The 27,764-nt window shown below is 48.6% G+C and overlaps 1 protein-coding gene across 1 annotated transcript in view; it reads right to left on the bottom strand.

Annotated features, from left to right (window-relative positions):
- The window catches only part of DYNC2H1 (dynein cytoplasmic 2 heavy chain 1), a 1,078,189-nt gene that overhangs the window by 741,916 nt on the left and 308,509 nt on the right, over positions 1-27,764 (bottom strand). The window contains 2 exon segments of the mRNA XM_030202388.1: positions 4,188-4,393; positions 20,021-20,171. Of these exon segments, the coding sequence (XP_030058248.1) occupies positions 4,188-4,393; positions 20,021-20,171 (357 nt within the window).

Raw genomic sequence — 27,764 nt, 5'->3', positions numbered from 1 at the left:
GGAAGGCCGGCCAACGACGAAGCGAGTTTTCTTCTCTCAGACGCGAGGCACCGGCACCGCCGCTTGGAGGTTTTTTTTAAATGCTGGGTCGGGTCAGGTGAGGTGCGGGCGGCAGAAGCGGGTCGTTTGGCGGGTCGGGGAGGGGGGGCTCAGACGGGAGGGGTCTCAGGTGGCTGGAGGGAGGGGGAGCAGCAGGGGAACGAGGAGACTCGCGTCGCGGGACATGGGTGGAGGGCAGGAGGGTCGCTGGACATGGGGTGGATGGCAGGGGAGGGCATAGGGGACAGGGGGGTTGCTGGACATGGATGGCAGGGGGGACAGGAGGGTCGCTGGATATGAGTGGATGGCAGGGGAGGGGGTTTCTGGACATAGGTGGAGGGCAGGGGGCACAGGAGGGTCGCTGGACATGAGTGGATGGCAGGGGAGGGGGTTTCTGGACATAGGTGGATGGCAGTTGGCAGGGGGGACAGGAGGGTCACTGGACATGGGGTGGATGGCAGGGGAGGGCATAGGGGACAGGGGGGTTGCTGGACATGGATGGATGGCAGGGGAGGGGGGTTTCTGGACATAGGTGGATGGCAGGGGAGGGCAGGGAGGACAGGAGGTGCGCTGGACATGGGTGAATGGCAGGGGGCACAGGAGGGTCGCTGGACATGGGTGGATGGCAGGGGAGGGCATAGGGGACAGGGGGTTGCTGGACATGGATGGCAGGGGGGACAGGACGGTCACTGGACATGGGTGGATGGCAGGGGAGGGCATAGGGGACAGGGGGTTGCTGGACATGGATGGCAGGGGGGACAGGACGGTCACTGGACATGGGTGGATGGCAGGGGAGGGCATAGGGGACAGGGGGTTGCTGGACATGGATGGCAGGGGGGACAGGACGGTCACTGGACATGTTTGGATTGCAGGGGAGGGGGGTTTCTGGATATAGGTGGATGGCAGGAGAGGACAGGGGGCACAGGAGGGTCACTGGACATGGGTGGATGGCAGGGGAGGGCATAGGGGACAGGGGGGTTGCTGGACATGGATGGCAGGGGGGACAGGAGGGTCACTGGACATGGGTGGATGGCAGGGGAGGGGGTTTCTGGACATAGGTGGAGGGCAGGGGGCACAGGAGGGTTGCTGGACATGGGTGGATGGCAGGGGAGGGGGTTTCTGGACATAGGTGGATGGCAGTTGGCAGGGGGGACAGGAGGGTCGCTGGACATGGGGTGGATGGCAGGGGAGGGCATAGGGGACAGGGGGGGTTTCTGGACATAGGTGGATGGCAGGGGAGGGCAGGGAGGACAGGAGGGGCGCTGGACATGGTTGGATGGCAGGGGAGGGCATAGGGGACAGGGGGGTTTGCTGGACATGGATGGCAGGGGGGACAGGAGGGTCGCTGGACATGGGTGGATGGCAGGGGAGGGGGTTTCTGGACATAGGTGGAGGGCAGGGGGCACAGGAGGGTCGCTGGACATAGGTGGATGGCAGTTGGCAGGGGGGACAGGAGGGTCGCTGGACATGGGGTGGATGGCAGGGGAGGGCATAGAGGACAGGGGGGGTTTCTGGACATAGGTGGATGGCAGGGGAGGGCATAGAGGACGGGGGGTTTCTGGACATAGGTGGATGGCAGGGGAGGGCAGAGAGGACAGGAGGGGCGCTGGACATGGGTGGATGGCAGGGGAGGGGGCTTTCTGGACATAGGTGGATGGCAGGGGAGGGCAGGGGGCACAGGAGGGTCGCTGGACATGGGTGGATGGCAGGGGAGGGCATAGGGGACAGGGGGTTGCTGGACATGGATGGCAGGGGGGACAGGAGGGTCACTGGACATGGGTGGATGGCAGGGGAGGGCAAGGGGCACAGGAGGGTCGCTGGACATGGGTGGATGGCAGGGGAGGGCATAGGGGACAGGGGGTTGCTGGACATGGATGGCAGGGGGGACAGGAGGGTCGCTGGACATGGGTGGATGGCAGGGGAGGGGGTTTCTGGACATAGGTGGAGGGCAGGGGGTACAGGAGGGTCGCTGGACATGGGTGGATGGCAGGGGAGGGGGTTTCTGGACATAGGTGGATGGCAGAGGAGGGCAGGGGGCACAGGAGGGTCGCTGGACATGGGTGCATGAAGGGGAGGGGGTCTCTGGACATAGGTGGATGGCAGGGGAGGGCAGAGGGGACAGGGGGGGTTGCTGGACATAGATGGATGGCAGGGGGGACAGGAGGGTCGCTGGACATGGGTGGATGGAGGAGAGAGAAGAAATGCTGGACATGGATGGAGGCGAGGGAAGAGTGAGGAAGGAGATGAGGTGAGGGAAAAGGAAGAGAGGAGAAAAAGTGCACATGGATATAGAAAATAGGCAGAAGCTGGATCCACTGGACAGTCAAGTCTGTGGAGGACCCAGCTTTTACTTACGGATGTAGGGCAAGAAATGAAGAAGAAAGGCAGAAAGTAAAGAAATAAATGGAAAGGAAGCCCTGGAAACGGAGTTAAGAAGACAGATAGCAGCACAATCGGATACTGAGCCAGCATGATCAGAAAAACAAAGTCACCAGACAACAAAGGTAGAAAAAACTATTTTATTCAGGATTTATTAATTGGAATATGTTAGTTTTTGGAAATGTGCATCTGTGATATTTTTCATGTAAGTTTTAATTTTTGTAGTATTGCTACATGCTGAGTCTGACTTCTTGAGGTAACTTTCCAGTTCAGTATTTTGCATTCATGTGTTTTTCAGGTGTGATCAAGGAAGGTGCAGTATTCTGTTAGCGTATAGTTTGCAGCCCTTTTTGTTTGTTTTTTTTTCACTAGGTTGTGCACTGGTGTTTTAGAGCCCGGTGTAATTATAGTTGCCTTTCCACGCCACGCATAAGGTTGTAGCTCGTCCTGTCCTTGGAATTAGTGCTGTTTATGGTTTGTTAAGGTTATGAGTGTGTTTTTGCACACGTTTGTGTATAGTGTTTTGCAGTGGAGAGATTGTGTGTTGGCCTTACTAAGGTGACACCAAACATCGGAAAGGGTGTAGAGCCTAAATCATGACACACTATCTCTAAAAGGGTGTTTTGTGGCTCTAAATGAGAATTGTGATATTATGATCCCTTGCTAGCTTCATATTGTTGATAATCTGCATTTTCCGTATGGCTGGTATATTGGTGTATAAGGTATTAATTGTGACTTTTTTTTTTTACTTTTTTTTTTTCTGTGTGTTGTCAGACAATTATGGATGACAGAGTCGGAGTCTTCTTGAGTCAGAGAGTTGTGGTATATATTTTAAAACAATTTTAATACCTTGGTGGTCTATATGTTTTTATATTGTACATTATATTTTACATATCACTTTATTTTATTGTATATCTTTTCATTTCATTTTTATTTTATTGCATATATGGGTTACAGAGTAATAGGGGAATTTGAAAGTACTGAATCTTTTCTTAATATTTTCCCTTTATTCTCCTTTGTTATGAGAATTGGAACTACTAATTGTAGTGGACTTGAACTGAATAATTTCTGGGGAGGGGAGGTTTCATGATAGCATTGTGCTTATTATTTCAATCAGTTTTTTGTACAAGTTTAGCTTCATTTGTCTTTATTTGAAATTTCATAAATAAAAAAATGTTCTAAAAATGGAATAATCTTATCAATGGGGTGGAGCTAGGGTGGGGGCGGGGCTAGGATGGGGCCCCACCAAATTGGTCTGCATAGGGCCCCGCACTTGCTAAGACCGGCCCTGCTAGCAGGTGGGTGAAGGTATGCCAGTGTATGGGCACGTGCACAGGTGCAGTCAGGCCTCAGCAGTGCGGGGCCAGCGCCTCCAGTTGTCCATAGGGTTAACCCCAGGTGGGTGCTGGGGATAACACTAAGGCATTATGTGACAACTCTCAGCATGGAAAGAACAGAGAATCTCCTTTCCATTGCCCCCTCTTGAAAAGTTTTATTTCCCTGTTCGCAGTCCACTTTGATTCGTTATTTTAAATTGTCCAGCAGGCTACAAAGAACTGGTCTAAGAGCCACCGGTCATATACCCCTCTTTTAGATACATTTTCTGACATGAATTTAATTTATTATTACTATACTACTTTATATTATAAAACCTGACACAAATCTTCAGAAGCACACTATGACTAAATAAATAAATAAAATGACTAAGGATGAACAGAGGCATAGACAAAACAGAGATTTTTCACACATTAAACACAATAAATAAATACCTGATATTCATATGTGTATTGAAGCTCCGCATCCACCATCTGGATGTAGCATTTTTGGTCTTTTTTCATGTAGAATCGGACTTGTTTCTTCCATACCCAGTCTTCAGTACCATGAACCTGAGCTTTATTTAATTGTTTTACTATATCAATATTATGAATAACATCCAGAATCAGAGCTTTAAGCTTGAGTTCAAGTACTCCAGAATCTGTGTAAATATATTTATATGTTAAAAAAAGCTATAACCTTGATTACAATTTAATATACTAGAACATTAATACATTCAAGAACATAGTAACATAGTAGGTGACGGCAGAAAAATACCTGTATGGTCCATCCAGTCTCCCCAACAATATAAACTCATATACACTACTTTATATGTATACCTGACCTTGATTTGTATCTACCATTTTCCGGGCACAGACCGTAGAAGTCTGCCCAGTACTAGCCCCGCCTCCCAACCACAGGTGCTGCCACCCAATCTCCGCTAAGCTTCTGAGGATCCATTCCTTCTGAACAGGATTCCTTTATGTTTAGCCCACGCATTTTTGAATTCCATTACTGTTTTCATCTCCACCACCTCCCGCGGGAGGGCATTCTAGCCTAGACTTGGTGAGAGAAGGACGTGTGCTTGAAGGCTCGGTCTCTAGAGAGCAGGAAGGGTGCTGGGCTGGCCCCCAGGTGGGCAGAGAGGCCCGGGGAAGAGTTTCCCAGGAAAGGCCCAGGACATGGGGCCTCTGGGCCCTACGGAGCAGAAGGCCCGGAAGGGTTGTGTGCAGCTCAGTCCAGCATCGGGGAGCAGAGAAAGGAGCCCTGTGGACCGCAGGGCTCAGCGTCTCCGAGATGAAGAGGTAACAGGTACCTCCTCCATGACCCAGCGGTTTCCGGAAAGGGAGCCTGAAGAACATGGAGGGGGGAGGTGGATAGGGAAGGCCTCGGGCCTCCAGACGGTGGAAGGAGGGGAGCCGATGGTGGTACACCAGGAGCTTCAGCCGGGTCCGGGCGTACAGGACTATGATAGTGATTGGTCGGAGGAGGAGGAGGAGGAAGACAGGGAGGATGGTGTACGGTTGGTGAGTGAAGGACAGGGGCAATTGGCTGAAGAAGTGGTACAAAGGATGCGAATGAATAAAGCCCTGGAGAAAGACATAGAGGAGCAGGGGAAACGGCTGAAGATGGCAAAAGCCATGACTAGGCTGGCCCAGGGAGATAAACAGGACATTTACAAGAAAGAAGAAGCTCGTTTGTTAAAGCAGCTTCAACACAAAGAAAAGACTTTGGTTTCATTAAAGAAGAATACTGATAATCCCTTAAGGGAACTTTACATAAACCAGGAGAGAATGGCACAAGGCACAGCAAAATCTCAGAGTCAGGTTTCCCCAGTATATACAGCAGAACGTTTTCAACAACAGTGTGTGAGTGAGGACTTGCCAGCTACAAACACTGGACATACACTGCAATTTATGAAGGGCTTAGCAAGTCAAACAGATTCTGGTGCACTTACTGTGATGGCTGCTTCTGGTAATGAGAGGGGAAGAGGCAGCAGGGAGTCCATAGTATCTCTGGAGCCTACAAGGACACAGAAAGAGCTTCAAAAGGCTCCTACACATTTGCAGGCTATGGAAACCAGAGATAGAGACTTTTTCAAACAAGAGCTCCAGACAAGTGTTCCTAGTCTTGCAGAAAGAAGGTTTCCTGAAGAAGGTAGGACAGGAGAAGGTAAAAAGGACAGTTTTACTCTGGTTGATGGTACATTTGTGGAAGAACTGTTGCCAGCAGAAGAGCTCTGCTTGTAAACACAGGTGCACTCTACAGGCTCCCTGAGTGCAGGAACTGTTGCTAAGTTACAAGGAGTAGCTGCAGCTGGGCAAGCAGGCTCTGGCGAATCCTGCCTTCCAGAGCTGGAAAGACAGGAGGTTTCTGCCAATCAGGAGGAAGCAAGGGGAAATTCCTCTCATAACACAGTGACTGGTCTCGCACGGGACCCTTCTGAGCAGTGTTGCCAGGTGGGCGGTTTTACCGCCCAATTAGGCGGTTTTCCGCGACCCGCCGCGGGAAATTTTTGCCCGCGGCGGGTTGCGGTTTTTTGGGCTGTTTTTTGGGCTTCAGGGCGGTTTTTTGTGCGGCTTTTTCGGCTGCGGGGGGTGGGGTTAGTGACGTTTTTGGGCGGGGTTAGTGACGTAGGAGGCGGGGCCAATGACGTAGGAGGCGGGGCCGGTGACGGGGGAGGCGGGGCCGGTGACGGCGGGGGCGATGACGCGGGGGTGGGGGTGTCAGGGGCGGGGTTTGAGTTTGGGCGGGTTTTGGGCGGTTTTTGTGCTGGATTGGGTGGGAAAAAAATTTTCCACCTGGCAACACTGCTTCTGAGCAGAATGCAACAGACAGCCAGCTGGGAGCAGAGGAGCCTGAGCAGCAGGATATTCAGAGGGAGCAGCAGTGCAAGGTTTCTTCTGAACAGATAAGCAGGGATCTCCCCTGTGGACAAAATCTGGAGAACAGTGACAGCCTAGTAAATGGTTTCAGTTTGGACTTGGGGGGGGGGGGGGGGGAAGGCTGCTTTGGATGGGGTGGATGAGCAGGGTGGGGGATTGGTAAAGAATGGGTGTACTTTTGAAGCTATGGAGGTGGCAGTCTGTGATCAGAGGAGGGGGGAGGAAGGGAGGGGGGTGGTGCCAGGGCAGGCTGCAGAAGGTAGAGGGGGTGGGGGGGTGGGGACAGCTCAGAAGGGGCAGTTGGAGAAGGGCATGGGTTTGGATGGTCGGGACGGTACCAGGTCAGGGAAGAGCGGGGGTGGGGAGGGGAAGAGGTCGGTATCTTTTGCGGCTGTGGTGAGGGGGGAAGGAGAGCAGGGGAGGGGGAGGTTAGGTTTTGCGGGTAGGGGGGGAGACGGGTTTGGAGGAGGAGGGAGGGGGCAGGGGCAGATCCCCAAACGCCGGAATGTCGTTCAGCTCAAATGGGTGGGGGAGGGGGGTATGCCATCCCGGGATAAGGTTTTCCAGTTGGTACTAGGGCTAGGGTTTATTCCAGAAGATTTATATGCTTGCATCCACCCGGCTAACATTCCGGAATATGATTTTAGTTTTTTGACTCAAAGGGGGATGGAGGTGTTTTAGGAAAAGTACGAAGAAGTTCGAGGGAGGGGGGAATGGAGAAATTATAGGGTGATTCCGATAAGCAGACCTGATCTGGTGCAGGTGACCCTTTTAGTCCGGAATGAATCCATCTCAGCGGCGGACCTGGCCTTCTGGGTTCAGCTGTATGCTGAATTGAGAACTCCACTAACCAAGCTCCCGGATCCAAGTAGAGTATGGGCAGGGGGGTGGGGGGCTTTAGTTAGGCTTAAACAGGTGGGTCAGGTGGTCCAGCATATTCCCTCGGCAGCTTTTATCGGGAGAGATAGGATCCTGTGCTTCTATAAAGGACAGCCAAGACAATGTTTTAGGTGTGGGTCTTTCCGCCACTTTAGCATGTCCTGCCCGGTACAGCAGTGTGCAAAGTGTGGGTCTAAGGATCATCTTTCGGAAGAATGTTCCTCTATCCGGTGCAATCTTTGTGGGGATCTGGGGCATGCCTTTCGGGATTGCCCGAGGGCTTTTCATAATGAGGGGGAAGAGGGTGGGGGACGGGGGAGTTTGGTCCAGGAGGGGGGGTGGGGGGAGGGCGGTTTCAGGGTCAGGGCCCGGAGGTACAGGGAGTAGGGAAGCTGCAGAAGGGGAGGAGGGAGGAAGAGGTTTCAGGGGTACGGGGGGAGGAACAGGTGAGGGAACGGGGGGAGGGAGAAGGGGGTTGGGTTCAAGTTCGTAAGAAACAAAGGGGGGCTGAGGGGAAGGGTAGGGAGGAGTTGGGTGGCTCGGGATTTGGATCACAGGAGTGTAGGGTGGAGAACCGTTTTCAGATTCTGGAAGAGGAAGGTAGGGAGGAGGAGATCGAGGAAGGTGGGGGAGGGGTGGGAGAGGGAGTCCTGGGGGGGGGGGGGATGAAGGGAAGAGGAAATTTGAGGTGGAACAGGGAGAGGGTGGTAGGTGTAAGAAGAAGGGGGGGAAGGTCCGGATGGTAGGGGTTGGGAACGAAGGAGGAGGGGGGGGGAGTTGGAAGTAGAGGGAGTGGAGAAGAAGGGGACAGGAGAAGGGATTAAGAGGCGGTCTGATAGGATCAGATCTAGACAGGAACAGGGTAAAAGGGGTGATGGGAATGAGGTAAGGGGGGTAGGGGGGCAGGGGAGCAGCTCAGAGTTAGGGAGCAAGTAGGGGAGGGGGGTGGGGGCCTTCTTTTGTGAGAGGGGAGATGGTGGTCTGGATGACTCTAAGAAGAAGAAGGGGAGGAAGAAAGGAGGGGGGGGAAGGGAAGGATAAGGGTTTTAAACTTGGTGTTCGGGATTGGGCGGAGGAAGGAAGGGATTCTGCAGAAGGGGTGCAGGGCGTTGGTAGTGGGGTGCTGCAGAGGGCAGATATGCAGGAAGGAGGTGAGCAGAGGATACCTTCTACTCAATGATGGTAATGGCAGGAATTGTTTTTTTGTTTGCCACATTGAATGTGGCGAGTGTGGCTTCCCAGAGGGCGCAATGTTTGGCCTTTGATGGCCTCTCTAAGATACAGGCAGACTGTATTCTGCTTCAGGAAACACGGCTACAAACGCTAGAAGCGATTAGACGGGCACAACGGGCCTGGAGATGGGGACCTTCGGTTTGGGGTTTGGCAGGAGAAAGGTATGGGGGGGTAGGGATCTTATTTAAAACACATAATGTAGATATTCAAAAAGTGATAGAGTTAGGTATAGGGAGGTGTTTGGTGTTAGATGTGTTGTGGCACGGGGTGGCGTTGCGGATTATTAATATTTACGGGCCTCAAAGTAAGAAGGAACGTTCCTCGTTGTTTGGGAAAGTTAAACCTTATCTCTATACAGCACGTCAGGTGGTTTTGGGGGGGGGGGGGGATTTTAATACTATTTTAAGGAGGCAGGATAGTGGGGGGAGGACAGCGCAGGTGAGGTATGATGGGGTACGTTTGGCCGGGATAATGAAAGGGGCAGGGCTGGTTGATGTGCACATAGAACATTCCCCTGAGGTACAGGGTTTCACATTTTCACGGGGTCAGTGTAAGAGTAGGATAGATAGATTTTTGGTTCGGGAAGGGGCATGCGGGCAGGGCCCCAGATTAGTGGACGTAGACTTCTCGGACCATAAGCTGGTGTTAATTGAGGTAGGAGGTTGGGCGGGGCATAGGCCAGGAAGGGGTTTATGGCGGCTCAACCTTAAATGGGTAGCAGATATGAGAATGCAGGAGGAGTATCGGGCCTTCTTGGAGGATCAGCTCTCCATCCAGGGTATTTTTCCCTCTATTGGAGAATGGTGGGAGGTAGTCAAAAAGCGCACGAGGAGATTTTTTACCCAACAGGCAAGAAGGGAAGGACGGGAAAGGACGAGGTTAGGAACGGCACTTAAGAAACGCAGGGATTATTTACTCTCCACAGGGGGTAGGCGGGAGGATATCCTGGAACTGCAAGCGCAGTTAGAGAAGGTCCAATACGATAGATATGCCTCCTTGCTTTATGAACGTGATTTCGGGAAATTGATTAGTCCTGATCCGTTTGTCTGCTGTAAGGAGCGGAGGGAGCGGAGGGTAGTGGGAGGGTTAAGGGACGCAAGGGGGGTAGTGCAGGTTTCGAAGGAGGGTATTTTGAAGGTAGTAGGAGAACATTTTGCACGTTTTTTTTCGGGAGGACACTTGGATAAGGAGGTGATGGGACACTATATCGACGGGACACCAGGGGTGGGAAAGGGAGGGCCCCATCTCCAGGCCCTGTCACGTCCCTGGACACTGGGGGAAGTGGAGGAGGCCATCGGGGCCTTACGGAAAAGAACGGCTCCAGGGCCAGATGGCCTGACGGCTGAATATTACCAAACTTTTAAGGTCCATCTGGCTCCAATTCTGTTGCAGGTCTGGGAAGCCGCACGACAGCAGGGGATTCTGCCCCAATCTCTGACAGAGGCAGCATTAGTTTTGCTTAGTAAAGGGAAAGATCCTGGGTCCCTGTTGAACTGGCGTCCTATCGCCTTGTTGAATGGGGACAGGAAAATTTTTGCACACATGCTCTTAAAAAGGATGAAGTCAGTGGTCCAGGAAGTGGTGGCAGTTTCACAGCAGTGTGGGGTTAAGGGGAGGGGTGTCTTGGAGGCGGCTGCATGGGTTAGGGAGGGTCTAGAGCACAGCCGGGGGGAGGGGAACGGGAGGTTGGTGGTGGCTTTAGACCAAGATAAAGCTTTTGATAGGGTACAGTGGTTTTTTCTTTGGAGGGTGTTAGAGCATTATGGATTTCCAAGGGATTGGGTGGCACAGTTACAGCTACTTTACACCGGGGCCAGTTGTTTTCCTCTGGTAAATGGTTGGAAAGGGAAGAGTTTTGGGGTCACAGCAGGGGTTCGGCAAGGGTGTCCCCCTAAGTCCTCTGTTATACACCTTCGCAATAGATCCCTTTGTTAGGCGTTTAGAGCAGGGAGGGAGGGAGGGATTTCGGGGGGTGGAGGTGAGCACAGGGTGTCATTTGAGGGTGGTAGCTTACGCAGATGACATCACAGTGTGGGTGGCGGATCCAAGGGAGGGGGAGAAGTTGCAGGAGTTGATTTCCAGTTACTCACGGGCCTCGGGGTCACTGATTAATTTCCAGAAAAGTCAGAGTTTATGGGTGGGTCCACCAGGGCTGGCATTTGCTTTGGGAGGGGGGTTTCCGGCCGCAATTGCCAGAATGAGAGTGTTAGGGGTTTATTTTGATCAAGGAGATTATGCATCTTTTAACTGGCAGCGGTGCATCCAGGCAGCTACAGTCAAGGTTGACAGATGGAAAGGCTGGAGGATGACAATGTCTGACCGGGTTCAGCTGATTAAGAGGCACCTGGTGCCCATGTTCCTGTTTCTCAGTTATATTTGTTTGGTGCCAGCACACTGTTATACTACCCTGTATAGTGTGTTTTTCCAACTATTGTGGGGGAATCGGCTGAACCCGGTTAAACGGAACATTACATACTTACCCCGGAAGGATGGCGGGGTGGGAATGGTGAACCCAGTGTTATTTTTCAGTTCCCTGTTCCTCCAGTTTAATTTGGGACGGGCAATGGGTAGGGACCCGCCAGGGTGGGCACAAAGTGTCTTGTTATGGTGGGAAAGATTTTGGATTCCATGGCGGATGGGGGGAAGGGTGGCGGCTTTAAAGAAGGGGGCACCCATGCAGGTAGGGTACTATTGGATGTTGGTTCGGTTGGTAAGAGTCTGGGGGATCACGATGGAGGAAATTAAGGCAGGGAGCAGGGAGGTATGGGTGGAAAGGGTGCGTGCCCAGGCCTTTTCAGCACCCCTGACACTCCGAGATGCACCTGGGTCGGTGCTGCGGCAGGGCTTGCTATTGGTTACATCGAGGCGGATTCCGCCTAAGTACAGGGACATTGCTTGGCTGTCCTTTCATGGGAAATTGTATGTGAGAGGAAATCTCAACTATAGGACTATGCAGGATCGGGATTGTCCAAGGGGGGAATGTGTGGGTACGGAAGAAACAATGGACCATTTTTTGCGGGATTGCCCCTTTTCAAGGACCGTGGGGGATAGAGTGGCATCGCTTTTGCACATTTCTAGCTTCCGGTCGTACTCATATGCTGATTGGGTCTATGGGCGGCAGCAGCGAAGTGGGGGTTTGGATCCGGTGACGGAGTTTATCATTTCGGTAATACTCAGGTTTTACCTTTGGATGGCTCGGTGTGGGGTGTCCCTGCACCAGGACTACAGGTCGGCTGAACAGGTTAGTTGGGACATAATTAGGGGAGTTCAGGAGGTGGCTAAATGGGAACGGGTGACGGAAGGGTTACAGAAGGCAAATGTGTGGTGGAAACATGTTCATTTGAAACCTCCATAGGGGAGGTTTGGTATAGGGTGGGGGTTTTTAAGGGGGGGGGGTTAGTTGGCTTTATATAGGTGTTTAGGGTCTAGGAGATATGTGGGGTTTTTTTTTATTGCTTGTACATACTTCTGTTGAAGTATTGTTTTGCGTTTCTTTTAATAAAAGAGTTCTCCAAGTATCCACCACTCTCTCCGTGAAAAAATACGTCCTGACATTTTTCTTGAGTCTGCCCCCCTTCAACTTCATTTCATGTCCTCTAGTTCTACCGCCTTCCCATCTCCGGAACAGGTTCATTTGCAGATTAATACCTTTCAAATATTTGAACGTCTGTATCATATCACCCCTGTTTCTCCTGTCCTCCAGGGTATACATGTTCAGGTCAGCAAGTCTCTCCTCATATGTTTTGTAATGCAAATCCCATACCATTTTTGTAGCTTTTCCTTGTACCTCTTCAATTATTTTTACATCCTTAGCAAGACACGGCCTCCAAAACTGAACACAATACTCCAGGTAGGGCCTTACCAATGACTTATACAGGGGCATCAAAGTCTCCTTTCTTCTGCTGGTCACACCTCTCTCTATACAGCACCATCGCCTTATCACACTGTTTCGTCACCTTCAGATCCTCAGATACTATCACTATAAGATCCCTCTCCCAGTCTGTATATATCAGACTCTCACCTCCTAACACATACGTCTCCCATGGATTTCTACTCCCTAAGTGCATCACTTTGCATTTCTTCGCATTGAATTTTAATTGTCAAACATTAGACCATTCTTGTAGCTTCTTCAGATCTTTTTTCATGTTTTCCACTCCCTCCCGGGTGTCCATTCTGTTACAAATCTTGGTGCATCCGCAAAAAGGCAAATTTTACCTTCTAACCCTTCAGCAATGTCACTCACAAATATATTGAACAGAATCGGCCCCAGCACCGATCCCTGAGGCACTCCACTACTCACCTTTCCCTCATCCCAGCGAATTCCATTTACCACCACCCTCTGGTGTATGTCCGTCAACCAGTTCCTAATCCAGTTCACCACGTCAGGTCCTATATTCACAGCCTGTCAAGTTTATTCAAGAACCTTCTGTGGGGAACCGTGTCAAAAGCTTTGCTTAAATCTAAGTAGATTACATCTATAGCACGTTCCTGATTCAATTCTCCGGTCACCCAGTCAAAGAATTCAATGAGATTCGTTTTGCACGATTATGGATTATGATACTAACGGATTAGCTGCAGGGAGGAAACCATCTCCTCGGTGGGAAACATTCATTCATTCATATATTTAATATTTAGCTCACACCTTTTCAATATTAGCCCAAGATGTGTACTTTCAGGTATATTAAGTATTTTACCTGGATGGCTAACAATTTAAGACTGCCCCTGATAAAAAGTGACTTGACCAAGATCACAAGGAGAAGCAGTGGGATTTGAACTGGGTTTCCCTTGTTATAAGTCCAGTGCTCTAACCACTAGACTACTCCTCCACTCCCCTTAATCATAAAAGAAACCTAGAGAAATGCAAGCACACTGAAATGATTTGCTGGATGATGGTGTTAATGTTACAATTGTTTCTTGAAATGCCTGGATGAATTTAAAAGGATACTTAATTTCTGGAATTTGAAATACTACTACTACTAATCATTTCTAAAGCGCAACCAGACATACGCTGCACTGTACATATCATATGCTGGTACTTTGTCCCTAGAGGGCTCACAATCTAAGTTTTTGTTGCTGGGGAAATGGAGGGTTAAGTGACTTGCCCAAGGTCACAAGGAGCTATAGTGAGAATTGAATTCAGGTTGCCAGGATCAAAGCCCACTGCACTAACCATTAAGCCACTCCTTCAATAGCAAGTTAGGCCCAATAAACAGAATTATCCTAATATGTATTGAAATATCAAAAGAAGATTAAAATAAAAATTATAATGACATTTATTCTAACATGTTAATTTCTTTTACTTGAGTCCGGCTAGACCAGTCCACACCAGTGGATTATACCCCCCAACCAGAAGATGGAGGTAGAGAAATACAGTTTCCAATGAGACCAGCAGTATAACAGCAGATGCAGCCTGGTATAAACTAACACACTGGTAAAAACTAACAAAGCCCATAAAACAAGAAACAAAACCAGAATCAAAGGATCCTTCAAACCGCTATAGAAAAACCACAACCAACCATACATAAGCAGTCTGCAGCTAGCAAAACCAGTTTGGAGAGAAGCATGGTACAGAAACTGTATCCCTGCATAATCAGGTGGACTGCTCTAGCCAGACTCAAGGAAAAGAATTTAACAGGTATGAATAAATTTTACCTTCCTAATTGTTCAGCTAGACCATCCACACCAGTGGTATATACCAACGCTTAGACATCTGGGTGGGAGAAAGACAGTACTCCCTGAACGACTGCCCTATTAAAGGCACTATCACCTCTGGCCCACAGATTCAATTTATAAAGCTTCACAAAAGAGTGAACAGAGGATCACATCACTGCCTGACAGATGTCCTCTAGTGACACATCTTGGGCCTCAGCCCAAGAAGTGGCCTGTGCCTTACTTGAATGGGCTCACAGACAAATCAGAACCACCTTATTAGCCAAAATGTAGGCAGCCTCAATTGCCGCCTTGATCCATTGTGCAATCAAAGCCTTAGCGTCGTTTCCCCTTTGTGCGATCCCTGAAACATGTCAAAGATGGTCCAACCACTGCCAGATACTACAACAAGATTCCCCGCATGGCCAACATATACAGAATGCAATCTATTCCCTTCCTGGAACTCCTCAGAAAGGCTAGTAATGAAGCCACCTGGTTCAAGTGAAAGGAAATTACCACATTCAGGAGGAAGGAAGATACCATAAATATAATACAACATTAGAATTTATATTCCGCTTGTACCTATACAGCTCTAAGTGGCTTACATAACAACAGAACCAGAAAAATGTTACTGGGATTTACATAATGAGAGAGAGTATTTATCAGTGCTGCTTTATACTTGTACAAACAGATTAATTTAAGACATATTTGCAAAACAGTATAGTTTTAGCTTTTCTTCTAAAATCTAAATAATTACAAGAGGCGCACAGAGCCTTAACTAAGTCTACTCCCAGTTTTGATGCTTGAAAAGCAGAGATTCCAACGTTTTCATTCTCTTCTTGCCCATAATAGAAGGGAAACTAAATGGTTTGCATATGCTTTCTCTGTGTGGTCTATGAGAATTAGTAAATATAAATGTTCATACATATATGATGGAGCTATACCAAACAAAACTTTATAAATGATTAAGCGGACTGCAATACTTTGAATCGTTTGCAACCTTTTCGTTAGATACTTTGAAAAAAGCAAACATTACAGTAGTCTAGTTGCGATAAGTCTAAAGCTTGTGCTAATAATCTAAATTGATCAAGTACAAAAATTGAATTATACTACGGAGCTTTCTGAAACAAAATGTTTTCCTAGTCAAATAATTGATCACAGCCTCTTCTCAAAAGGATAAAAAGGGATCCATGCATAAAAGCGCACAACGCTCGGAGATTCAACGAGCTGAACAGATGGCTACCAGAAAAGCCATTCTCAGGGAAAGGTCCTTAAGAAAGTCCAACTGGATGGGTAAAAGGGTTGATGGAGCTGATTTGTCCTCACCACAGAGTTCCTAAAAAGCATGCCAGAATGGTTAATCAAAACCTTCCTGCAGGAAGGAGAGAAATCAGCAACATGTCAGACTTCCAAGGGGACAGCAACCTGCAATCACACCAGTTCCCAAATGCCTTCCAAACCCAAATATATGCCATGAAAGTAGAAGTCTTTCTAGCCCACAACAGTGTATCCAGGACCTGCATCAAGTACCCCTTGCATTTCAAGAATTGTTCTCAAAGGCCAGGCCAAAAGCCAAACGGGATCCGGATTTTCCATGAAGACTGGACCCCGCCCATGAAGAAAGGAGGGGCTGCTCCACTAGAAGCCGAACCAAATCCACTTACCACAGACAACGCCACTAATCTATGCTACGTGAATTACCAGGTAGGGGGCTGCACAATCCAGCACAGCACCTAGCCCACCAAGAACCAGGGAGGGAACACATACAGGAGACCCCAACTCAGCCATGCTTGCATCAACATACTTATCTCTGCCACACCCATCGCTGATATGTGACAAAAATTGGGGACACCACATTATCCTGAGATGACAAGTTCAGTCTCAAACTCCAGTGCCCCCCAATGATTTATACGACGGAACGCTGCCATGGACAGGCTCCACACCTTGTAGATCCAGTTTGTAGTAACTGAGAAAGTTCATCTGGATACTGTCCACCTCAGCTATATGCATCACCAAGAGCACTGCCAGATAGCTCTGCACCCAACTGCACAACCAACAAATTTCTAGAACCACTGCTGCAACCTTGGTGCCACCCTTCCTGTTGACATAAGCTACAGCTATCATGTTGTCCAAGAAGACCTGGACTGCCTTCCAATAAATAGAGGGCAAAAAGTCCTGAAGAGCAAAACGTATTGCTCTAGCCTCCAGATGGTTGATGAGCCAGGAAGCGTTCTCTGCTGACCAAATGCCTTGTAATGTATAGCTGAGGCAATGGGCCCCCAGCCCGAGGCTCTCATCAGTGGTAACCACAATGTACTCTGGGACCATCAGGGGGATCCACCTGGAGGAGGCAGGCTGACTGATCCCATCAGCTAACCTCCTTCCTGAGGAAGGGGGGAAAGGGAAAATGGGAAGGCTCATATTGAAGTCCTGAGATCTGGGACTCCAGCAGGCCAACAGTACCTGCTGAAGACGACACATGTGAGTCCACACCAAAAAACCATTTCAAAGGTGGCCACCATCAGCCCCAGGAACTTTAAGTAGTTCCACGCCTGGGTGGCAGTCTGGGCAAAAAATGTCCTCTTCAGCAATTGACGCTTGAAAACGTTCGTTGGAGTAAGCAGACTTGCCCCAGGTGAGTAGTAAAGTAGTCCTCTAGATACTCCGGGTGCTGGGATGGCTTGAGGCGACTCTTCACATAATTGACTACCCACCACAGGCTCTCCAAAAGGCTGATGACCTGGGACATCACCAGTTGAGAGTCTTCTGCCGAATCACCCAAATCAGCCAATAGTCCAAGAACGAATGCACCCGCACCCCCTCCTCATAGCAGAAGGCAGCAGCCACCACCTTGACCTGAGGGACAGTAGCCAGGCCAAACAGCAAAGCCCTAAACTGAAAGTGTCTGCCCAACTTTTCAGTAACCTCCTGTGGTCTGGACGAATGAGGATGTGAAAATAGGTCGCTAACAGGTCCAGAGAGGAAAGAAACTCCCCCAGACGAATCGACGCAGAGGGTCACCATGCAAAACAAATCTGCAAGGCCGTACTAATATGGGGCGGAAGGATACCCCCTTCTTGAAAGCAAAAAAGTAAATAGAGTGACCCACCCCTGCTCTTCCTGCAGGACCTCCTCCACCACCCCCAACTGCAGAAGATGGACCAGGGTGTCATCCACCTCTTTGATGTTGGGTAGGAAACTGCAGGAGGAGAGCATAAAGGTGTCAGAAACTGGGGACGCAAGCTCTAATGGATAGCAATTGCAAATGATCTCCACTGGTCCAAGGCAATAACAGCCCACTCCCAGACAAAAAATCTGAGCAGGCCTCCTACTTTAGCAAATCCAGGATGGACCTCTTGAACCTCACTGGGCTCCCTTGGAAGCAAGATCGGGGGTAGAGAACCCCAAACCATTCCTGGGCCACTGAAAGGATTGCCTCTTCTGACCTTTAGTGGCAGTACCAGCCCAAGACAGCTTCCTGGAGTGAAAGCAGGCCCAGCATGGAACGTGTCACAAACCTCTAGAAACCTTGGAGGCCCTCTGGGGTTCAGGAAAATGCTGAGGCTGAACCTCCCTAAAGACCTTGACAAGCTTTTCCAAATCCTGCCTGAACAATAAATTACCCTTAAAGGAAGTGTACAAACAGTCCTTAGAGGCCGCATCTACCACCCAAAGATGACTGCAAAGATGACTGCATGCTTCCACCATGGAAGCAACCACATCCAGACTAGATCATAATGCAAGTCTGCCCCAGAATCCAGCCAAACCAAATCCAAAGCTCTTTACCCACTGGAACAGGCCCAAGCCACATAACCCCCCCCCCCCCCCCCCAAAATAGATAGATGGTCTTCTTTCCTGGGAACTATGTGGGCCTGAGATGCACTCCAGAGCAAGAGCAAGGGGGTCTGCCCCTACTGTGTGGCCAGGTACCCATTCATACCCTTAGAAATGCCCATGGCTAAAATAGGGCCCAACTTCCCTTTGGTCCTCTAATCCCAAACCATCAGGGGCCTGCTCTGATGGGGGAGCCATGCAGCCAGGCTCCAAAATGGCCACTGATCCAACCAAAAGCTGCAAGCATGGTAGCAATCCTCCCAATACACTTACCTGAAATGGGGGGGGGGGGGGGGGGGGGGGGGGTGAGGAGAGAGAGAGATCAAACCTGTTCCACTGACAGTTTCACTGACTTCTGAATGTGAAACTGTTTCACTAACTGTTTCACTAACTAGAGAGACTTTTTTAAAACTAAATTTTATGCTGCAGAAAGCAAACTACCTGTGGCAAGCTCCAATTCAATTATTGAGTCTTTACTAAAGTGCTTACTGGGGTGGGGAGGGGCAAGCCCGGCCCTGGCTGGCTGGGCCCTTGCAGAACTCATGCCAGCAGCCAGAAACCAACAGGCAAGGGTGCTTGGCATGGAGTTAAAATCCACAACTCTACTGGGAAATGACCAATGGGCCAACCCCAGAAGAAAGACAGCCCCTAAGACTCAACCAACATGACACCCGCCATGGCTGGGATATTTGGGAGTCAGCCTTATACAATTGCACCAGTCCAAACTGCACCATCTGTTGGAGGTAGAGAAATACAGATTAGCTCCAGGCTGCACTTGCTATTATAAGTTTCACTGGAAACTGTCTCTTTCTATACCCTCCATCTGGTTTGGGGGATATAAACCACTGGTATGGACGGGTCTACCTAGACAAAAAGGAAGTGAGAGTTTAAAGAGTATCAAATAAGATTCAAGCTCAATTTTCAAAACCATAAGTAGTGATTTACATAGGTAAACTGGCCTGTCTGAAAAACTACCATTCTCTTCCCCACAAAATGGATAATTTTATAGGCGACAACACTTAGAACAGCGCTTTACAAACTCAAGTAGCAGCTTATAAAACCTCCCAGGGGCATATGGTAGGGATGGTCAGCCAAAAAAAAAAATGTTTTGCTTTTTTCCCTCATTTTTTCATTTTGAAATGAATCTTGCTAATAGAACACACTTTTCTTAAAGAGTGAATGCTAGTACGTAGTGTGCACTCTTTCACAATAGTGCATCCATGTACAGACCATTGTACATGCGCAAACCACTCAGCATGTGTAAGCATGCACTCATTATCGGTAAAGATAGCTCACTATGTGCATATAGAACACACTTTTTAAGAAAAGTATAAACTATATCTAAATAGTGCACATTCTCATCAGCGAATGATATTCATTTCAAATGATTGCCCATTTCTAATACATGGGCATTAAACTAAGAGCTCAGAAACACAGTACCTACTTTTATGTAATATACTCGGCCTGTGGGTGCTGAATATGCAGATATAAATCAGATCCATGGAAATACACTGTAGATCCACTGATTTACAAAGTCTACATCCAATTTCTGTAAGAAAACCTGCGTGAATCTTTATTTCAATGGGTGTTTTTCTTAATATGTTTGTTGAACTGATTCAGAAAGCACACAAATGTTTTGCAAGGTACATGCAACTTGCACACGAACCGCTCTTAAAAGAAGTCTGCATATCCATAGTAATATATCTATGATGATCTTTAAGCACACACCTTCTGACTCTGTCTTAACTAAATCTTTTCAAATGTATTATGAGAACTCTTAACAGTTTACATATTGCAACTGTCCATACCTGCACTCGCAGTATCTTCCATACTAGTATCTATGCTAGTATAATGCTCCAGTTTAGCCATAAGTTCAATTTCTATCTGGTAAAGGTTGTGATCTCGAATAGCATGTTCAATATCTTCGGTAAACTGGATCTGTTCTGCCAAACAAAGAATCTAATACAAGCAGGGGAAAAAAATCACTGTACAACTGTTTGCACACAAATTTAGTCTTTAAAAAATAAGTAAATCATTAAACAAACATTAGAGAAAAACCCATTAAAATATAACATAGCATTTTAAAGACTCATTAATATATGTTTAATAAATTGAACAGCTCCCTAGCTAAAGCACAATCAGTAAAGTCATAAAGGGATCGATATTCAGTGTGGTTTTAGGGGGCAGGAGAGGCTTCTGCCAGCTTAAACCACACTAAGCTGCTGACGTTCAGCGGCATTTAACTGGGCAGTGCTGCTTTGTATTGGCTCTGGCTGCCCCGGCACAATCCAGGCAGTGTGGAGTAGACCGTTGGCAGAATGAGGCCTGCCAGACCCAAGTAATGCAGGCACCAGTGATAGTCAGTGGCAGTGCCTACATACCTAACTGGGCAGATAAGATCACATAAAATGCACTCCTATCTTTGCCTGGTTAGGTATGTGAATGCCAGCAGGTGCATAACTTCTGGGCTCATCAAAGACCCACACACTCTATGCCAGTGCCTGACATGGCCTGGCACTGAATATCCACCAGCAGCAGGCAGCGCTTAAAAAAACACCGAGTGCCACCGGCTGAATACTGATTTGATAGTATTTAACCTGGTAATAATAGTATTATTTTACTTAGGTAGGCACAGGAACATTCACTTACAAACTTGGATTTGCCTAAACACAAAGAGGCGGGTGCTATAAGATCAGCAGACAAACATAAAGGAACAGCATCAATAAAAAAAAAGTCACAGGAAAAACAAAGTTTCAAAAAGGATATTTATTACAATATCACATAAAACCTCACACGGGTAATGGGTAAACACGAGAATGTGGAAATAACACCAGCTGAAGTGCATTAATCTCACATCTGGTTGGACTGATATCACTCTCTAGAACATCTGAAGAATGCTCCTAGCAGTTGTGCTGCTAGAAAATGGCTGTTTTGGAACCTGAATTTCTATATATTTTGGTGCACATATTCTTATAAGTACCCTGCTGGTAAAGATAGTTCGGCCGATATTCAGCTGGCAATGGTCAGCATTTTTAGTTTAAATGCTGACTGTCGCCAGCTAGGTTAACCCCAGATATTCAGTGCCAGGCCATGTCTGGGCACCAGCACTAAGTATCTGGGGCTAACATACACTGCTCTGGTCACCGGAGCTTATGTGGTTCCCAGTCAATATTGACCCAGAGCCCGCATAAGACAGTTATGCGAGTGTCAGCACCAAATATCAGGCCGGCACCCACATAGCCCCTCTCCTTCCTAGCATCATCCCACTTCCCCCCATCACACTCCATTACCATCCCTCACCAACTTCCATGGGCTTCATACCTTCCTGTCACTGGTGACCTAGTGGAAGGCAACTGAGGCAGGAATGAATGCCATCTGCTCCTGCCCCTAGTGGCAGCTCCTTCAATATGGCTGCCGCGACCTCTTGCAACAGCCTGTGGTAATGTATTACCACAGTACTGTACTACCACATTGCAGCAGCCATATTAAAGAAGCTGCCACTATGGACAGGAGTAAGTAGCATTCGCTCCTGCCTCCATTGCCCCCTACTGAACTATCAGTGACAGGAGGTAGGCTCGAGGTGACCTATGGAGCCCTTGGGAGTTGGGGGGGGGGGGGCTTTTCTGGGAAGGGGGGTGGTAATAGAATGGGCTGGGGGGAGGGAGGATGATGATGGGAAGGAGGGGAGCTTCGTCGGGGTGGGGTGGGTGAGAGAAAGCTCAGAGGAGAGGAAAAATTTTTTTTAATGTTATGCAGGTGCTAGCAATATTCAGTTCTTGCACCCGCATAGCTTTTAGTTGTATTAAATTCGGCTGCTTAGTTATGCAGATGCAAACACTGAATATTGCTGGCATCTGTATAATCCCAGGCTCCTCCTTAAAGCCACCCCCTTCCTTTGGCCTGCCTACATTTTTAGGCAGCAGTCAGAGGCAATATTAAGCGGCCCTGCCTGCTTTAGTGCCATTGAATATCGGGGGTAGGCGGTGGCAGGTGATATAAGCAGGCCCATTTACATCGCTTTGAATATCAGCCTGAGTACTACTGAAGAAAACTGTCACCTTTTTTTGGTAGTGTTCCTTTCAGTTCTTCTGCTAAACTTGGATTTGTGAAAAGAAATCAAGACAAATACTGTATTCCAGAAATATTTAACTCCAAGTTTGGAGTATTACAAGCTGTTTTAGTATCAGAATACAGTGATGACACATCATCTGTGAGAAATATTATTAACGTCTTGAAATCAACTGACCAACATCAAAAAGGTACCTCTCATAGCTACATTCAAACCAAACCAGCACAAGACTGCCAACTCTGAAGACAACATCTTTTTAAATAAACAACTGATACTCGTCAGGAAGGCTAGCATTGTTGGGAAAAAGACAATCTCGGGGGTCTGGGTAAGCAAAGAATCCCCATCTTATTGGAGTTGGTGCAATAAATTTAATATATTAATGCTTTTTGAAAGTCAACAATCCCGGAGATCTCCTAAAAAGAGGAAGGCCTTTTTGTTGGGGGGGTGTACCTTCAGTCGTTATCCCATAGGACCCGTAGAGGAGTTTTAAATACACTCTAGATCCCAACACAGAACAAATTTCCTTTTTTTTTCTTTTTCTGTCTTTTGGCTTTATTGTTTTATAGTAGAAGGGAGGTCAGGGTACCAGAAGTAGAGCAATGGAGCTAGAGGAGGGAAGGTCCTTAGAATTCAGGCCTTCTCAACCCAATTGGCAGCAGTTACATCGAAGCTCCATTGCTTGTTTGTTTATTGGTAACATTTGTTATAGATTTGTCCTAAGTGTGTATGAGGTATATTTAGGGAGGGAGGGTTGGAGGGATGAGGGGGGGGGGGGGGTAGCATAATAAACTAAACAGAGAACAACATTTTACAATACTGTTGTAGGTTCTTTATTATTTGTTCAACTACACAAAAATTCAACTTAAATACCAAGGCAGAAGAATCAAACAGCAGGAGATTCAGGACTGACTGCAGTTTATTCAGCAAGTTAATTACAGTTGACAGTTATTAAAGAAAATGTGTGTAAAATGCTGAACATAACAGGGGTGGGGTTGGGATAAATTGTTAAAAGTTTGATGACAAAAAGTAACATTTTACCATTACTGAATACTTTTTATAATTGAAACGTTGTATATCCAATATTGAGGTTGAGTTCCTTTGTATTGTCATCAATAAAATAAAAATTAAATAAATAAATAAACAACTGATATATGGCAAGAAAACTACAGGGTTTAGAAGGTAACGAAGAGGCAGTGGGTTAATCTGCAAAAGGAGAACAGAACATCCATGCAGGCTTAAAAAATGAGTTAACTGAAGACATTCACAAAATTACTGTGAAAGGAGGGCTCTTGCTATGTGATCTCAATCAGCCAAATGTTGACCGGCACATCAGAAGCACTACAAGAACATAAGTGTTGCCATATTGGGACAGACCAAAGATCCATCAAGCCCAGTATCCTGTTTCCAACAGTGGCCAAGATCCCAAAACAGTAAACGAGATTTTATGCTGCTTATCCTCAATGAATTTTCCCCAAGTCCAACTTAATAATGGTTTATGGACTTTTCTTTTAGGAAGTTATCTAAACCTTTTTAAAATCCTGCTAAGCTAACTGCTTTTACCACATTCTCTGGCAGAATTCCAGAGTTTAATTACACGCTGAATGAAGAAATATTTTCTCCGATTTATTTTAAATTTACTACTTAACAGTTTCATTGCGTGCCCCCTAGACCTAGTATCACCAGAAAGCAGGGAGATCCTGGATTCTCCCTAGGGAGAATTGTTCTGGCAACTGGTAAAAGACCCTACAAAATGGTGAGAACAGTATCAAATAGATTATGATCAGGATACTAAAAGGGAACTTTAAAGCAATTCAGGAACAGAAGACATTTAAAGTTATAAGGATCAGATACTTTGAAACTAACTAGAAAGGAATTAACATAGTCAGGGCTGGCTAGATGTCTGTGTCTGCCCAGGGCAGCAACATTTAGAGGGTGGAAGCTAGGCAAGAGAGCATCATCTACTGTCCCCTCCTCTGCCCTGGTTCCATATAGTGAATGATACATACCTGTAGCAGGTGTTCTCCGAGGACAGCAGGCTGATTGTTCTCACGACTGGGTGACGTCCGCGGCAGCCCCCACCAACCGGAAGAAGTTTCGCGGGCGGTCCGCACGCAGGGCACGCCCACCGCGCATGCGCGGCCGTCTTCCCGCCAGTGCGCGACCGTTCCCGCCAGTTGAATGACAAGCAAAAATGATGAAAACGCAACTCCAAAGGGGAGGAGGGAGGGTAGGTGAGAACAATCAGCCTGCTGTCCTCGGAGAACACCTGCTACAGGTATGTATCATTCACTTTCTCCGAGGACAAGCAGGCTGCTTGTTCTCACGACTGGGTATCTCTAGCTCTCAGGCTCACTCAAAACAAGAACCCAGGTCAATTGAACCTCGCAACGGCGAGGATACAACAGAAAATTGACCTACGAAGAACAACTAACTGAGAGTGCAGCCTGACCAGAATAAATGCGGGTCCTGGAGGGTGGAGTTGGATTTACACCCCAAACAGATTCTGCAGCACCAACTGCCCGAACAGACTGTCGCGTCGGGTATCCTGCTGGAGGCAGTAATCTGATGTGAATGTGTGGACAGATGACCACGTCGCAGCCTGGCAAATCTCTTCAATAGTGGCTGACTTCAAGTGGGCCACTGACGCTGCCTTGACTCTAACACTATGAGCCGTGACATGACCCTCAAGAGCCAGCCCAGCCTGGGCGTAAGTGAAGGAAATGCAATCTGCTAGCCAATTGGAGATGGTGCGTTTCCCAACAGCGACCCCTAGCCTGTTAGGGTCGAAAGAAACAAACAATTGGGCGGACTGTCTGTGGGGCTGTGTCCGCTCCAAGTAGAAGGCCAATGCTCTCTTGCAGTCCAATGTGTGTAACTGACGTTCAGCAGGGCGGGTATGAGGCCTGGGGAAGAATGTTGGTAAGACAATTGACTGGTTAAGATGGAACTCCGACACCACCTTCGGCAGGAACTTTGGGTGGGTGCGGAGCACTAATCTGTTGTGATGAAATTTGGTATATGGAGCATCAGCTACCAGGGCTTGAAGCTCACTGACCCTACGAGCTGAAGTAACTGCCACCAAGAAAATGACCTTCCAGGTCAAGTACTTCAGATGGCAGGTATTCAGTGGCTCAAAAGGAGGTTTCATCAGCTGGGTGAGGACGACGTTGAGATCCCATGACACTGTAGGAGGCTTGATAGGGGGCTTTCACAAAAGCAAGCCTCTCATGAATCGAACAACTAAAGGCTCTCCAGAGATGGCTTTACCTTCCACACGATAATGGTAAGCATTAATCGCACTAAGGTGATTCCTTACTGAGTTGGTCTTGAGGCCAGACTCTGATAAGTGCAGAAGGTATTCAAGCAGGTTCTGTGCAGGGCAAGAACGAGGTTCTAGGGCCTTGCTCTCACACCAAACAACAAACCACCTCCACTTGAAAAAGTAACTCTTTTTAGTGGAATCCTTCCTAGAGGCAAGCAAGACACGGGAGACACCCTCAGACAGACCCAACGCAGTGAAGTCTACGCCCTCAACATCCAGGCCGTGAGAGCCAGGGACTGAAGGTTGGGGTGCAGCAACGCTCCGTCGTTCTGCGAAATGAGAGTCGGAAAACACTCCAATCTCCACGGTTCTTCGGAGGACAACTCCAGAAGAAGAGGGAACCAGATCTGACGGGGCCAAAAGGGCGCTATCAGAATCATGGTGCCGTGGTCTTGCTTGAGCTTCAGTAAGGTCTTCCCCACCAAAGGTATGGGAGGATAAGCATACAGGAGGCCGGTCCCCCAATGAAGGAGAAAGGCGTCCGACGCTAGCCTGCCGTGTTCCTGAAGTGTGGAATAGAACAGAGGCAGCTTGTGGTTGGTCTGAGAGGCGAAAAGGTCCACCGAGGGGGTGCCCCACTCTCGGAAGATCTTGCGTACCACTCTGGAATGAAGCGACCACTCGTGCGGTTGCATGACTCTGCTCAGCCTGTCGGCCAGACTGTTGTTTACACCTGCCAGGTATGTGGCTTGGAGGAGCATGCCGACCTGGAAAGCCCAACGCCACATCCCGACGGCTTCCTGACACAAGGGGCGAGATCCGGTGCCCCCCTGCTTGTTGGTGTAATACATTGCAACCTGATTGTCTGTCCGAATTTGGATAATTTGGCAGGACAGCCGATCTCTGAAAGCCTTCAGTGCGTTCCAGATCGCTCGGAGCTCCAGGAGGTTGATCTGCAGATCCTTTTCCTGGAGGGACCACAGACCCTGGGTGTGGAGCCCATCGACATGAGCTCCCCACCCCAGGCGAGATGCATCCGTCGTCAGCACTTTCGTGGGCTGTGGAATTTGGAATGGACGTCCCAGGGTCAAATTGGTCCGAATGGTCCACCAGAGCAGTGAAGTGCGGCAACTGGTGGAGAGGTGGATGACATCCTCTAGATTCCCGGTGGCTTGGAACCACTGGGAAGCTAGGGTCCATTGGGCAGATCTCATGTGAAGACGAGCCATGGGAGTCACATGGACTGTGGAGGCCATATGACCCAGAAGTCTCAACATCTGCCGAGCTGTGACCTGCTCAGACGCTCTGGTCTGCGAAGCCAGGGACAGGAGGTTGTTGGCCCTCGCTTCGGGAAGGAAGGCCTGAGCCGTCTGGGTATTCAGCAGAGCTCCTATGAATTCCAGAGACTGGGTTGGCTGGAGATGGGACTTTGGGTAATTTATCACAAACCCCAGCAGCTCCAGGAGTTGAATAGTGCACTGCATGGACCGGAGGGCTCCTGCCTCCGAGGTGTTCTTGACCAGCCAATCGTCGAGATATGGGAACACGTGCACTCCCAGCTTGCGTAGATACGCCGCCACCACCACAAGGCACTTTGTAAACACCCGTGGGGCAGAGGCAAGCCCAAAGGGCAGCACACAATACTGAAAGTGCCGTGCGCCCAGGCGGAATCTGAGATACTGTCTGTGAGCTGGCAGTATCGGGATGTGAGTGTATGCGTCCTTTAAATCCAGGGAACATAGCCAATCATTTTTCTGAATCATTGGCAGAAGGGTGCCCAAGGAAAGCATCCTGAACTTTTCTTTGACCAGGAATTTGTTCAGGCCTCTCAGGTCTAGGATGGGACGCATCCCCCCTGTTTTTTTTTCCACAAGGAAGTACCTGGAATAGAATCCCTGCCCTTCCTGCCCGGGTGGTACGGGCTCGACCGCACTGGCGCTGAGAAGGGCGGAGAGTTCCTCTGCAAGTACCTGCTTGTGATGGGAGCTGAAGGATTGAGCTCCCGGAGGACAATTTGGTGGAAGGGAGGCCAAATTTAGGGCGTATCCGCACCGCACTATTTGGAGAACCCACTGGTCGGAGGTTATGAGAGGCCACTTTGGTGAAAAAATTTTAACCTCCCTCCGACCGGCAGATCGTCCGGCACGGACACTTTGAGGCCGGCTATGTTCCCGTAGATCCAGTCAAAAGCCCGTCCCCGGCTTTTGCTGTGGAGGCGCAG

This window comes from Microcaecilia unicolor, chromosome 4 (assembly GCF_901765095.1).
Source record: "Microcaecilia unicolor chromosome 4, aMicUni1.1, whole genome shotgun sequence".
NCBI lineage: Eukaryota > Metazoa > Chordata > Amphibia > Gymnophiona > Siphonopidae > Microcaecilia > Microcaecilia unicolor.
Note: the sequence above shows the minus strand (reverse complement) of the source record. Positions and strands in the feature narration are given on the sequence as shown.